The sequence below is a fragment of the Diprion similis genome, chromosome 6 (genome assembly GCF_021155765.1).
Source record: "Diprion similis isolate iyDipSimi1 chromosome 6, iyDipSimi1.1, whole genome shotgun sequence".
Taxonomy (NCBI): domain Eukaryota; kingdom Metazoa; phylum Arthropoda; class Insecta; order Hymenoptera; family Diprionidae; genus Diprion; species Diprion similis.
In genome coordinates, this window is record NC_060110.1 from 12,395,027 (window position 1) to 12,410,897 (window position 15,871).

At 40.4% G+C, this 15,871-nt stretch overlaps 1 protein-coding gene across 2 annotated transcripts in view; it reads left to right on the top strand.

Annotated features, from left to right (window-relative positions):
* Positions 1–15,871, top strand: part of LOC124407210 (lachesin-like) — a 137,127-nt gene that overhangs the window by 65,168 nt on the left and 56,088 nt on the right. Inside the window, exon 1 of one of the 2 annotated variants that reach the window (XM_046883099.1) lies at positions 7,385–7,503. The exons of the other annotated variant lie outside the window; for it this stretch is intronic. Coding sequence (XP_046739055.1) covers positions 7,437–7,503 — 67 coding nt within the window. The 5' untranslated portion in view covers positions 7,385–7,436. Of the gene's footprint in view, positions 1–7,384; positions 7,504–15,871 lie in introns of those variants that run through there. 2 annotated transcript variants of the gene reach the window in all.

The window sequence follows — 15,871 nt, forward strand, 5'->3', positions numbered from 1 at the left end:
AATCGTTGTAGAATCAAAATCTGAATCGGGTTAATTGGGCTTGTCATCTGCGAGTACAAAGTGTCGAAGGGAACAAAATGATAGAGGAACGACCTGCATGGTGAATCTTAAATTACCGGAGTTGATTTTCGTGACTCCGACTTGTTCAACTCTCCTGCTGAGAGAACTTCATACACTACACTGAATTTGTTATGAACAAAATTTCTAGCCCCTAAAATTAATTATTCAACTTGATGTAATGCGTTTTCAATCTTCGCGTTTGAACTTTCATCAAGAAATCACGTTCCGTTCGCGCGCTATAGATATAGAAAAAGGAAAGCAGCTAATTTTCTCCGCAACTCTAAGCAGCATAATATCCACAAACATTGTGCTCATATCGATTTCTCGCGGTGCGAACACGTCCGTGTAGTATATAGTAACTGGGTTAATTTTTTTTTTTTTTTTTCTAATGAATATCATGAAACAAACCTGCTTAGGGTGAGTTTGTATAAGGACGCGTCTAAACGCGGTAATATAGCGAAGAGTTTAGTCGAAAGGTGAAAAAGTTCCTTTTCTAAATGCGATCAGCTTTTCAGAGCATGTATCCGGCTGCGTCAGCCCCTCTTATACAAGTCTAAAATTCAGCCTCAACGAAAACAGTTTATCGAGACCATCAAACGAAGTTATCGATTCGATAAAGAAAGCTATCCATGGCCCTCTTCGCTCCCTAATCCTTCGGCAAAGCTATTATCCAGGAAAAGCTAGTCGAACATCCGATTAGGAAAACCGAACATAAGTTACTTCCGCTCCAAACTCTCGTATCCATTGTGATCCATTGTAGAATTGTCTTTTTTATCATTATGTCATTGCGTTTTTGCAAAGACGGCAAATTCGGCGCGGTACATAAAATTACATATATGTAAGGCGTCTAAATGGACCTCTTTTAGAAGAGCCGACGATTTCGGTACCGATTTTTCTATTCGAGATAATAGAGTCTTCGTCAGCAGTTATACCTATCGCCGAACTGAACTCGAGCCGATTAAATCCTAGATTTCTCAAAATAATAAGTCCTATGGATCGCACGTAAGGCGTTTCAATTGTTTCTGGTACGATAAATCGAATTATTGATTCATTAACAAAAATTTCTTCTACAGGAAATAACAAGTGGAACTTTAGACCACTGACTTGTTTGAAAATCAAATTTTACAGCGGCCGAAGCCAACCAAACATTTGTGTGCCTTTTGCGACTAGGCTTTCATTTACAGCGAATGGATATGGCCACAAAAATGAAACAATCGATAGCTCCCTATGGTTCTAAGGTGGTCAATAATGGTCCATCCAATCGTTAGGATATACCGATGTACCAGTGAAACGTGATACGCGAGTGAAATTTTGAGTAACGTAACGTACATTTCTTCTTATGTCGAACGCGAGAGCTCCGCGTATACTCGTTGTCGGGTATAAATGGCGGGCGATTCCGGATTGACAAAGCTTTATATATTAATTTTGTTAAAAAGAAAAAAGCGCTTCTCGGTTCTCCTCGGTCGGCAGGTATAAATGAACGTGTTACTCGGAGCATGACCTAGAACGTCGGTCGCAGCTGCGGCTCTAGCTCACCCGTTTATTCTTTATGGAATGATGTCAAAAATACATTAATTAAATCATTATGGTTGTATATCGCTTGTATTATATCGGTCACGACGCGCGCCCATATGGCGTTTAAAAGCGCTATACTTCCCTTGAGAAATTGCTTCGCGAGAATTGTAGTTTCTCGGGGTACGAAGCTCGCTTTCGACGAAAGAGCTCTACACCGGTGAAAGAGTAATATAATGGAACTTGATTTCCTTCTCTACCTACGACCCACAACAGCTACCTAGCTTTACAATTGCGCCAACGAAGGTGAATTAATATCGCGTAATTATTTCACGTGTCCAACAATAGCCATGGAATATTGGAAATATTTTCAGTTTTTGTAAAATGAAAGAAATAATAAAATACGCGGCTAATTTCAAAACTCGGCCCTTGAACCGTTAAGCACACAGGGAATGTTGGAAATTCTCGTAATTGATGTACGTTCCTTCATGGCGTGCGTGTACAGCCTGTTACCATGCCTACCTCCCATGCCATGGGAATTTTGATTCGTTGCCACGTGTGAAAAGCGATGGTGGGGTGTGAAAGTACGCGCAATTCACGGTACGTGATGTTTCGCCCATACGTGGGTGTAGCCAGCAATTTGAAATCGGTCCGACCGACGCGACGCGTCGTCGTCTCTGCAGTCATCCATTGGTGGTTTCATTTGCGTTGATAATGGAGTTGAGCTGTAGCACCGGACCATTGTTGAAATTTTTAGTGCCAGCATCACCGGGTGGTATAAATGCTGCACCTACATTTGACCCCGTGAACTTTTTGTCGCGCCGGGTAAATTGTTTGCTTTGAATGTTTCGCCCGGCGAAGAATACCTGCAGCGACGTCATTCGGGATCGGGCTTATTGTTACTCCATTGTATTGTTTCAGGGATGACCTGCTGTTTCGTTCCGCCCATACCGCGTGCCTTCAATTTTACAATGGATACCCCAAAGTCCGGGGTAGGAAGTCAAAATAAAAAAATTGAACAAGAATTAACCACCGCGATGTGTGGAGAATCTAGCTGGTGACATTTTTCCCCCGAAAAAGTTCGGGATCTCGACTTCTCTCGAATTTCATGCAAAATTGTTCTTCTCCACAAATTCATATATAGGTATAAATACTGAACTGTTGATATTTACTGTGAATTCGTAAGCGAATCTGTAGAGATTCTGCTTGAAATTTGTTGGAATTACATAAGATGAAAGTCAGAGCATAGCGTCTTCCACAATTCCAGAATCTCGTCATTAAGCTGAACTCGGTGATCCTAATTAGGCACTTGATCAATACTAAAGTCTTCGAGTATGAGGCAGATATGGTTTTGCAATCGTCTGCATCTTACCCCTAAACTCAGCATCACTTGGCAGCAGTAAAACGAGAGTATTACTCCAACTAGGTTGTTCGTTCTATTATTCTTCAGAAATTCAAAAAAATTGTCAATAAAAGTAAAAAATCGAATGAGGACGATCTTTCACGTAACGTAAAACGGTCAACTGCTCTTAAAATCTTTGTTTCAACATTGGAGAATCGTAAATATTTTTTCTCTTTTTTTGATCAAACAATCCTGATGCAAGTGAAATGAGATTCACTAAATGGTGTGTATAAATGAAGTTCGTCAATTAATACTTGATTTGAAATGATAGCATGAAAAATAAAACATCGCGTATAACGCGTCACGCGCCGCGTATATACATAAAGTTTTCGTGTTAATTGAAATGGCATTCAAAGTTTCAATTACCATTTCATTGAATACCGTTATTATTGTCACAATCAATCGATCAAACCCCACCCCTAGTCTACACCGTAATTTACTCTATGAAATTCGACCGATCATCATACATTGTTAGTTCTCGTTCATGAGTGACACTAGTCTGAAATTTAAATGAAATCTCAATCCAGCCAGTTTTCCTACCAGACAACATCTTCTTTGCCCAACTTGAAATGTACGTAGGTTTCCGGGAATAAGAGTGCGATGGATAATCAATTGATCCAGTCGTACGGTGACAATCAAATTATCCAGCACTCTTATAAAGACTGGACGCTATGTGAACTTCCGCAAACTTTCTTCAATAATGTACATCTCCTTTCCAAGTACTTCTTTAATTTGATCCTGTGCAAGTTAGGAAATGGAAAATGAATTTTGGATTGCGTTTCGAAGCGACTATACATGTACGGTAAGTTAGAATGAAAAAAAAAACATCACGGTATATTTGACCAATAATAATTGGGTAAATAAATCAGAATCTTTTCATAGCAACAGCAATTTAGCGGGGCAGGGTTTGAATAATTCAGAAGATAAATTTGCATTAAGTTTAACGATTCACCTTATCCCACCGCTGTCTCTTATATCCCATTTTGTCCTTGGAGATTTAATTGCACGTAATAAAAAATAAACGATCACGTGCCAATGTTTCGAGAAATAATTCGAGACCCAGGCAAAGATGGAAATTTAATTAAAAGTCCATGATAAGTTTTAAAACACTGGCTCAACTATGAAAGGTGAATAAACTTTCAATTAAACTTGTGTCTGTCTAGGAACACGAATGTCGGTATCGCCTTTTAACGTGAATGAATTTCTTCGAGAGAAATCAGCAGAAATCAAAGTACATTATTCCATTTGATGGACCAGAAGACTTGTCCGTCTTAATTGCAGAATATTCACATTCTTCTTTGATTTTGTATGAAACAATAATGAGTTTTGAGTTTGAAGCATTTTTGAAAAGTGTAAGAAAAGAAAACACCACAGTCAACTTTTCGAGCTGCAGTGAAGACCATGAGACTGATATTTCAATTGTCCTTCTGATTGTGAGTTACGGCGAAACTTGATCAACTGCCGCGAGGGTAAACGAGAGACCAGAATTTCCATTAAGATTTCCGCGAGTAACCGATTTGTGCATAATTCATATATTTCCCCGTGACCCTCCTCTCAAAATTATAGCCCAAAATCGAATTGCATATCTCTATTCATCGGCCTGATTTACACCTAAGATAACTCGACAATACACCTCCGTGGTCTCCAATAGATCGGTATAGGCCAAGATCGATAGACTTGGTCCCATTGTTCCCGCACTGCCAATTACAACTTCAAGACCTCGCCGACACCTGCGCGCATCCCGAGGCTAATCTGCGATACCAATAGGACCGGGAATTTGAGAGAGAGAAAGCTGCAAGATACGCGAGATGGTGCATTCATAAAGAATTTGCCAACTTTTTTTCGATCTGTGAAAGGATCCATCAACTATTTACGACGCCGAGTTTATGTATGTATAGTGTATGTATAGTGATACGACGTAACGAAATGAGGAAATTAACGACTAGTCATTTTACCGCACTTCCTTGTACACGATGATCAGGAAAGTTAGCCAGAATTATATTATCGCAGCCTAGAGTTTGGGGGAGGGATTGATTTTTGGTGGATACTTACGGGCTTGTAGTGTCACGAAATATCTTGGGCGTTCGGGCCATAAAAATATCTCTATAAAAACACTTTTGCCAATTAATTTCACCGCGGTCGACGTTGATACAACAATATTATACCACGCGCTTCAGCCTCGAATCCCTTCTGCACGTTTTTATATCAAATATTTTCACCAAACACGAGGCATTAGCTTTTGGTAAACACTTAATAATGATAACGCGTCGATCCTGACGATGCACGGTAAACACAAATGCGCTGTCTGCATGTGTTCATGTATTTTGCCGAGGAGATAGCACAAGGGTTCAGAATCTAGTTCGGTGTAAAATTTTAAGCGCGTAATATAACCTTATTCCTGCAATATTCCCATCGACGTGAAGATGTCTTCAAAATTTTCCAAGAGTTTCCAACGACGAATCTATCGCCCAGGCACCCGTTCGCCGCAACGTAGCACGAAATGAAAAATAAAGTAAACTAATGAAAATAGAAAGTAAAAATATAAATTAAATCGAGCTTACGGGAGCCACACAACGCTTGTCAGCCTGATGAAATGTGAAAATAACATTTTCCGAGCGACGATGCAAATCCAAACTCCCCGAAGGCATGCCACGGGTAGCGAGGCTACAGCTGCCTGTAACGAGTTTACCCTAGCAATAAACGCGTACGAGAGCCCGACGCGACGCGACGAGCCCTGGAGTACGAAAACTGTACGTTCTTCGGCAATGCTGCATTACACAGATGAAATTAAACGAGATTAGAATATCGAATTCGTTCCTATAAATTGGGCCAACTCTGACGGAGGAGTCTGGAATTGCAAGTACTGAAATAACGCATTGTCGATTCTACGCTGTGCAACCCCGTTATCCACTGGCCACCGGAGTCCAGGGTCGCACTGCAATTTCCCTCGCATATGTGTTCCTCCGGTAAAATAGTTTCCAATCTTTAACTGTTCGGTATTCAATTACAAGTGTGGGATGCCCGATAATATTACAATATTTACCTATGCTATAAGCACTACTGTTTATATATTTTTCAACTATCTCTGCGGCTACTAATGGAAGCAGTTGTATGTACATTCATGAGTTTCAGGAATTCTTGCCCAGAAATTTAACCCTTTCAGTAATTTTGTTGCCCGGGGATTTTTGGGCTCGCTGATCACGAATCTGTAGTCGGAATTTGATTATTTCTGAATCTAAGATGGAGGATCCAATAAACTGGATGTAAAATCGAAAAAACTATCAGAATTCGATGATTCTGGCCGAAATTAGATTTGTTCATGTTTTAATAGTCATACGAAGTAACAAATATCATTTGAAGTTGTAAATAAACTGTCGTGATAAGGCTAGGACATGGACATTTTTTAGGTGAGACACGAGCACCCCGCTGCGAGTGAAAGGGTTGGTTAGAATATATTAGATCAACCAATTCAGTTGTTAAAAAACATCCGTTAAATTTTAACAATCTGATTTTTTTACAGTTTCAAATAATTTGGAATATTCATAAGCATTAAACCGTTTCACACTTCAAATGGCACATACATCGTTTTTGTTTAGAAGGTGATTAATAATTCGATCAGTCGATTATTGGTCCAATAAAGAATTATTGAAGCAATTCCGGGTAGTAAAATACAAAACTTATACGTATAGTCCGATAATCGTGCGGAGAAAATTCGCTACTTCCCGCGTGGCCACTTTGCCCTGTTCTTCCCTGTATTACGTGCACTCCGTTATTCAAAGTAGTTTAGTTTTTATTCAATTTCAGTTTCTCCTCAGTTCAGTCGCCTCCCCGCGCAGCCTCCGTAAGGAAGCTCGCATGGACGATCGTCGAAACGTCTGTGCAGAGCGAGGAAGTTGGCGACAGAAAAGTGATAAAAATAAAGGAAGAATAAGGTGGTGCCGTTCGGAACAAGAACAACGTCGAGAAAGTTTAATGCACAAAGAGAGAGAGGCGTTACAGGAACCATATCCTCTCAGGAGCGGATTGGGTTTTTAAAAAACTGTTCCAAAACTTAGAAACTTTGCGGCGAGGTTGACCCAGGTTTAAAATCCCCGCAAAGCAGGACGTCCATTAGCGTCGGCGACGGTCGCGGTGCGAGTAGTAGGTACTTATTGTTAGCCGTGGTCCTGGAGGTCCTGCACCTTGCAGGCGGCCAGGTGGAGTGGAGGCCGAAGACGGTCAAGGGATGGCCGAGGAGAGAACTTGCCGTGTCCGTCCGAGGCTCCGGTTCTACGAGGAAGGCGGGTCCCGGAGTCGCGATGGCGGAGGGCACGTGAACCCTGAGCGCATGCGAGTTGCCTTAACACAGAAGGAGAAGAGGATCGCGATTTCGCCCCCTCGTGCTGAGCGCTTCCATCAGTACGCTCCGAGGCCCCGGCGCGCCAAGTGTCGTTGTCGTTTCGTGTGTTCAACTTCTAGATGGATGTCGCCGATCCGATTTCTCGCTGCAGCCTTTGCTGTCGTCCTAACTTCCGCACCCCGCGTGGAAGGTCAGTGTTTTTTGTTGTTGTCGTCGTTTTCTTCTTTTTTTCTTAGTGAGAACCGCGGTTGGTTTGAATATGGATAAGCTTACAAATTCTTCATTTTTCGAGGAATACTATCCAATGTTAGAGAAATGCGAGTGAATTTCTTCGTAGGTGGAAAATTTATTAGTCGCAAACTTCTATTCTCACCCTTCGCAAGGGGAAATGACCCTTTTATCGGGTGCGTTGAAAACAATTTTATCGGAGGTGTCAATCGATGGTGGCGCCTCAGGGTCCGAGGGAAGTTCGAATCTACTTTTACTTTTCGCGCTGCAGCTTCTTCCCGCCTAATTTCCGAGCTACTGTTTTAATTCATTCGTTTCGTACGAAACACTTTTTACCGCGGATTCGGTTGTAGTATGTGAAGTTACGTGTCTGAAGGTGGTAACAAGTTTCAAGAACAATAACTGCAGCTCGCAAAACAAAAATAAAATTAATAATGTGAAATTGATACCATGGCCATTATCAACGAGCGTGAAAAACTTTTGAACTTGAACTCTGACGGTTTTCTAGGCAGAGAAAAATGTATAGTCTTTAACATTCGCGTTCGATTGACACTAAAAAAATCTCACACCTAGTAATAAAAATGCATATTACATATGTACGTATGTACATGTATATATGTGTATACGCGTTCTATTCCTCTGAGTGAATATCGACTTTCGAATCAAACTTGGAAGGCTTTTCCGTACCTGAGTGAAAGCTTTGCGTCAACCTGTTATGCCCATGGAATATAGATTCAACGGTTCAATTCCAATGGTAGCCAGGTGCACGCGAATGAATGTGCGCCTGAGTAAGTGCGCATATCAATGTGCACGGCGGTTCCGACGACCCGGTGATTGCGAGAAAATTTTTTGGCAACGAAAGAGAAGAGAAAAAAATAAACTGAAAATCACGAAGTTACATCACATCCTTTTTCATCAACTCTATCATTTTCAAACAGCAACTCTACGGGTGGTAGAATAGATTTTATCGATTGCACAGACACCGTGAAGTGTGGGAAAATGAAATTGAAAAACATTTGACGGTAATTTTTGACGGAGCCTTGCAAATGTAGAGAGTCAAATCGCGAGCAGAATGATTTCAAAATTGTGCAGTTTTGGAGTGCGTCGTTTGTATCCATAATTGACTGGTTCAATAGGTTTCAGCCCGCATTGTTCGGCTTGCGCCCCATTGAATGTGATACAGGGTATTGACGAGAGGCCATTAATATACAGATCACTGCGTCGTCCTCATACCTACATGATCGGCAGATCCAGCAAACGACGTTGAATTGAAACACGTTCAATGATGTGATCCGTGCATCGACAATACCCGATCGACCCAGAGGGACGACGGTTTTAATTGACACAAAGGTTCTTTGTTCGTTTGTTCATTTGTTCTCTTTTTGTTTTTGTTTTCTATCCTTTTTTGTTCTTCTCCTCCCTTCAATTCCCTCTTTATCTCCATTTTGCACTTTTGAGACGAGTTTCAGAGGCTGTGCCTCACACGAGAGATTCATTACCGAGCAAACACTCGTCGTCGTGACCACGTAATGGGAAAGTTCAGACTGTCAAAAGTGCACTTCCGCGAGAATTGTGCTCAAAGTTTGAAAACTCGCGTGGCGTAGTTTTATTTTTTTTTTCCCTCCCCCTAGCGGATGAACTCTCCGTCAATTCGTTGTTCTCCGCACAATTCCGCGTTGGAGAGTTTGCCGTTGAGTAGGTATAAAGATCAAGACCAAAGAACCGCGGCAACGTTTCTTTCGAAATACCCCCGGAGATGAACGCGAGATATTTTGATGCGAGGGATCTAAATCTCCTCCACTCCGCAGCAGTCAACCCCTAAAATTCTTTTGGAGATATTTTTTTTCCCATGAATCCTTCCAGGATCCATCTCCACTTTTTCTTCTTCCTCATGAATCCCTAATTCCTTCTCTTTTCAAACAACAAACCCCGACGCTTCCGGTGATACCTCACGTCTCTCCCTTGCTTCGCTCCCAACGCGCAGCGTTCTCACTTGTCGTTGAGTCAATTTTCGCTTGATCACTTATCGATCGTTTATCCCGTAATTTCGAGCGATTCGTAAAAGCTGACAGAAATGCAATTCCGGCGAATTGACAACAGCTCTCTTCCGTATCGCTTAAATAAACACTCTGCAGAGATATTTCGTCCACGCCGCGTACCTGCAGCAAATTCTCATTCAGGTTTCAAGACCGCTGAATAAACTATGCGCACAATGAAGTCCTTCTTTCGTATACGCTTTTCTATCCGTGCAGCACCAGGCTTTCCACTTCGATTATTTCCGTTTCGCATGTAAGGTATACCAGTACCATACGTGTGCATGCATGGCTCGCGCAGTTCATGTTAAACATTTCACGATGTTGAGAATAATCAGAAAACTTCTCTATCGCGAAATATAGCGGGGTGTAACGTTCGCGAGCGTGTAGCTTCAATGCGCACATATTACACGTCATTATGCCAGCGTGGAAAAATTTAACAACGAGTATCGTCGACTACGGAGTGTTGGAAACGTTGTATTCATTTGCGAGATATGTAGTTGCCTTGCAGCTGAAATTCACCCTTCATCGCCACACTGATCCATCCTCTCCCTCACTTTGCACCCCATAAAAGTTTTTCTTGTGAAAATTGTTCAGCGTTCACATTTGAGACTCCCAAGCGAATCATTCTTCGTTCTTCATTCTTCAATGTATAAAACATAAGCTCAAAACGTGCCGATTTTATCCTTTCTAATTCCTTCTTCCGTTTAATTCATGCATTCCTTGCTACTCATAACTTACTTAGCTCAAATCGGAATAAAAAATATTTTAGCCCAGCGATCATTGTCTGGTTTTCCGGTAACTGTAAACGGATTCAAGAGAAATGCTCTTACAAGATAAGAAGCCGGTAAAATCAATACAGCGGATCTGGCTTGTCGTCCAATACGTGATCTAAAGCTTTCGAGACAGAAAGAAGAAAAGGCATGAAAAACTTTTCACTGCCTTTCATCATTCTAAAGGAATCATATCTGTGCTACTAAAACTTGCGGGTAGGCCGCTCAAGTACCACCCAGCAAACTCTAAACCTTTTCCACGAAAACAAGTTTGAAAATATGGAGTGGGCTCAGCGACTATTTATGAAATATACAGAGTTGACAGTGGGGACATTTTGTCAAGTTGTCGGTCCGACAAACCTTGCCTTTGTTCTCACGCTTACGGCACGTGTGTATACATATAAATATGTATGCCTACTTGTTAATATTCTGGCTGCTCTGAAAGACATACACATGTGGCTCATTTCGACAATTATGCAAGATACAAGTTGTACCGGGTGGTTAAAATTTTGAAAAATTGAATTTGCCTTTCGAAAGACAGTACTAAAAAAGGTGTTCGTGATTTTTTTTTTTTGATTTTTTTTTGGCCAGCAGTTTTTGAGCAATAGCAGCGGCAAATTCTTAAGTTTTCAAAATCACGGGATTTTCAACACAATATATATCTTTTTCCGTAATAGATACAAAAAAAAAAAAAAACTTGGGACGTTTTTGTTTCGTAAATCTTTGAATTTTTCAAAAAAAAAATATACCAATATCTAATATTATGGATGGCCGAAAATAAATCATGAATATCTTTTTTACTACTGTCTCTCGATAGGCAAATTTAATTTTTCAAACTTTTCACCACCCGGTACAACTTTTACTCATAATTGGTGAAATGACCCGCATATATTACGTGTTAATTTTCGTGAACACCGCATATACTTACACCTTTTATTGTTACATTGCAGACCTGTTAAAGAGTTGAACCACAGTATCCTGCCTATTAGTGGCCATTGTACATTGTTGAGCTTAAAATTCACTTGGGTTAATACGAACAGAGTCTTTCCGTATTAGCTTCGTCAGTTTTTTTGCCTTTCTTTCAAATTCATTTATTTTTCTGCATATGGTTAGAAGTTACTTGAAAAAAAAGGTTGTAATGGTTTTTGGTTTTATTACTACGACCGTGAACGTGAAACATTCCACGTTTGTTATTCGATTCAGGAGGGTGCAAACAAAGAAGTTGTATCAACGTGTCAAAACTGCTATATTTGTAGGGGAAGTTTTATTACGTTCCAGCCTACATTAACACGACAAGGATTACCTTTGATCAGCAACACCGTCTGGCTAAATTGTGCATGTAGTACGTATCCACCCCACTTCTCGCATATACGTATATACTATATACGTTATATATACGGGGACGGGGTTAGCTGTTTAAGCTTCCGCGTTCAGCGTATAATAATTTTATCTAATCCCGTAATCTACGTTACGGGGCGTCGTTCCGACATTACGGATGCAATGACGAGACTAAATAATGCTTGGCAATTGGAATAAAGAGTCGGATTTAAATAATTCAGTAATTAAAAGAGAGAAACAATCAACGCATAAATTGTTCCCCTCTTCAACAACCTATATCCTCTCGTTCCCAGCGGCCTCTGCTCCAAGTTGTCTTCAGAAGATTCATTATTCCACAAGCAATATCTCGTCTCGTTAAACAATGAAGCAATATTATACATATATACAATTATGCATGGTTTGCGATACGGATTTCAATCTCAGTCAGCGGGAGAAAACTCAGCTATACAGTGACATACCTACGTAAGCCTACAATTTTCGAGTCGCGGTCTTTCACGTGGCCGCACGCATCTATTATACTATCATAGTATTCAAACGCTACCCTGCCAAGGTATTTCCGGTAGGGTCGCGAAAAGTCGAAGGGCGGAGAAGAAAGAGGTCGGGAGCTGGGGCGAGGAAAAGGGCGGCAGGGAGTCTGCGGACCCGGCCTCGAGAAATGAGATGGAAGAATGAACTTAGTTTATGTAAATAAGGGCGTAATCTCGGCTAAGGCTTTGGAACAAGGTCGACGAGCGCCCTTGCTCTCCGAGTAGGAAACAAAGAGGCAGCTTGGCGGTACCAGAACAAGGCGCGCCGCCTTGTCGCCGACTACAACGACTTGTATTATTGCATTTCCTCGGGAGCAGGAGCCGGGAATGAGCGAAGATCACCATCTCCGAAAGTTCGCGAAACCTCCTTCCGAGTCTGGATCGCGTGCCGATGCGACGCCCGACGGGCCTTCTGCTAAAAGAGACGCGCGTCATTCCGCGAAACAACCGATCCGCGGGGGCGATAAATTTTTATTACATTAAAATCCTGTTCATTCCGCGAATAAATATATGTTGAGGTATAAGGTGGGCGATGCTTCCAGCATCTCCGTTCCGCTCTTTACTGCCGATATTAGTTTTTGTAGCTGCACGTTTGAAAATATAACTGTCTGTGAAAAAAATATCATTCAATTTTACGACGCGGCTATTAACAGCCTTTAACGCTTTACTTTACGCGGAAGTGGCACAGGAAGGAAGAAAAAATTTTAGGACGGACGCAAGAGGGAAAGAAAAAAGCAATGCAAATATACCGACAATGAGAAAAAAGACTCTACGGCGAAACGAATATTTTCTTTCCGGGTGGTGAAAAAAGGAAAAAAATTATTACTTTTCGACATATCTTCGTAGTTTTCGTTCGTCGCATTAAAAATCTTTCTTTGCCTTGCAAAGGCTTTAGCTGCCACCAGAGAATGTTCTCTTTTCTTCTTCTTTTTCTAATCCGCAAAGTAATATTTTGCTAAACCAATTACGGTTTCGCTTCACAGTGTAGTTTTTCATTCACAGATAAAAATCATTCTTCGTAATCGGTTGCGGTGATATGACTGTTTCTTGGATTCGTTGTACTCGCGTTATTTTCGGCATATCGTGTATAATTACTTTCAACTTTTCCACACATTATAGAGTGGGGTATGGAGTCTACAGTTAGCAATAATCAAATTTTGCAAATGTGTAGAGTAGACATTCAATTATGGTGCAATTACTTTTTTAAAAATATATTCTTTTCTCCGTCGTGATATTGAATGATCTATAGTGGTATTGGTTCACGTGTGAATAGTACATGCATCACTATCAGTTGTTATCGCATGGATACCTGGATTATCGTATTTTGGTCATGTTTTAACTGCGAATTCGTTAAGACTTTACATCACTTTCCTATAAATTGGAAAATGTTCAGAAACTAAATAACAGACTCGTGTTTAGGAATTTTGAAAGTGATTAATATTACTCGTTTCATATTTCTTCCGGTTAAATTTATATAACAATCCCATATCATTGTAATTTTCACTGTATCCAATTTCACACAGTCTTTCTTTTTCGCTACATTGCAAACTGATCGCCACATGGTTCGATGTGCTGGAAATCGCATCTCCCGAAAGAGTTGAGTCAACAGCAATTTCAAGTGAGCTGTTCCGTGCTATACACATGATACGTGTATTGCAATCAGCAATATTTCGATACCTCACAAAGTTACGTGATTTAATACGATGCAGAGAAATTTTCTGAAATGCTGCAGATTTTTTCCTCCGAATTATTACTCAATATTTTATGAAACGTTATAAACAAATGAATATTCAGCTTTAAAATTATTTCCATCTCAGTAGAGTAAGTTCTCAAAATTATCGTCGATATAAAGTAACTTGTGCAGCTAATCGATATAATTTTGAATCGTCATTTCTTTCCTGTCATGAATTCTTCTCCTGAATTTAATAAACCTGTATAAAGTGTGAAGTATGTTGAAGAGGAAAATGTTTAAAATAATTGAAAACTCTGTAGATACCTACTATAAGGGATTGAATATGAGTGAATATGAAGAATTGCTTGTGCAATTTTGGTAGTTTCTGTAGTTTCGAAAAATTTTGAACTAAAAAAAATGAAATTGTCTGAGAATTCATTGAATAAAAGCTCAGGGGGATATGATTTTTATTTATATCATGACTATAAAGTTTAACTCTCGCCGCAAGCTCCCGGAAGACGCAGGGGCAATGGAAATGAAGGTTTACGATTTTCAAAAGATTCCAGTAATGCTGCCAGCAAGTTATACGACCAAGAAATTGGAGTGAAAATTAGGGCTTCCGTATTAGGGATGGATTTTTCAAAGCATTTCATTACTTCTCTGCTCGAGAGATCTTCACGCCCTTTCGTCCCGAAACGAGGGACTCGGATGCTTAGCCACAGATTTTGGTGATTTACGACACCCACCAAAGTATACGTTGGAGGACGAAATGCAATTCTCTCGATTCTCTCATACAGCTAGGGCTCTGGTAACCTGCAGTCAAATACCTTTGGCAATTTTCTCAAATGTTCTTTAAGAACGCCGTTTGAAAATATGAATCCCAATCTATGTCCCAAATTTTTTTCAACTTCAATTCTGAGATGTCGTTTTTTAGTTGTTGCAGTATTTTTTTTTTTTTTTTTTTTGTTTGATTTTCAAGTCTGCCAGATTTTATGAATTTTAGGGGTTTCGTAAGAAATTAGTGTTGATCTATAATTCATGAATTTGTAAAATTCAACGGAGGTATAATTAGATTACAATAAAAGTGGAACATTTACAATTTCGATCTTGATCTGAATAGGATCAAATTATTTGCCACCATCGTGAAATTCCAATTATAAAAATGTCTCATTTTTCAAATCTTAACATTCAATTACACCACCGAATCGATTCAAGACTTGTGAAATTTCTAATAATCTCAAATTCCTTGGATGATTGTTTGAACCAGTCTTTCCAGCGACAACGTACCGTTTTTATCGTTCAACGTACTCTTTCACCGTTTTCGACGAAATAAAAATTCCGCCCTCAAAAAAGCGTGTCACAAATAAAAGCGACAGCCAATTAAACTCCACATCGACAATGGCTGAAAGACCTCCGGAACGACAGACAACAGGAATGAAACATCGATGTAACTGCAATTAAAGTGCGAAGGGTTGTGACGAGTCTACATCCCCATCCGTATGTGGCACGTTACTCAAGACCAAATGACCCCGGGGCTTGGCGTCGTTCTTGGCGGCAAGCGCTTCGCACTCGTAGGTGAAGAGCTCCGCGAAGAGTGACGTGAAGATCACGAGTCTCTACGATAGAGCTCGTTAGCGCAACACGAAAGTCGAGTGGAGTCGTACGCTTCTGCTGAGCTAACATAAGTTGCGATCCATTGACCCCCTTGCGATTTTCCGTGTTTTTCCTAAATTGAGACGGACTGAAAGAGCGACATTTAAAAGTGAATAATCGGTTAGACCTTTGCTTGAATTGTTATAAAGTAAGAATTTCTAGGAAATAAAAAGTCTGTAATAAAATGCGACTGCTTTGAAGTAAATAGTAATCCTGGTATGTATACACTTCTTGTTCATAATCCCTGAGCTTGCGAGATGCAACGACGAATTATTACGATCGGAGTATGTGAAATTGTATGCATTAAGTCGGTATAATACAACATTGTGTTACG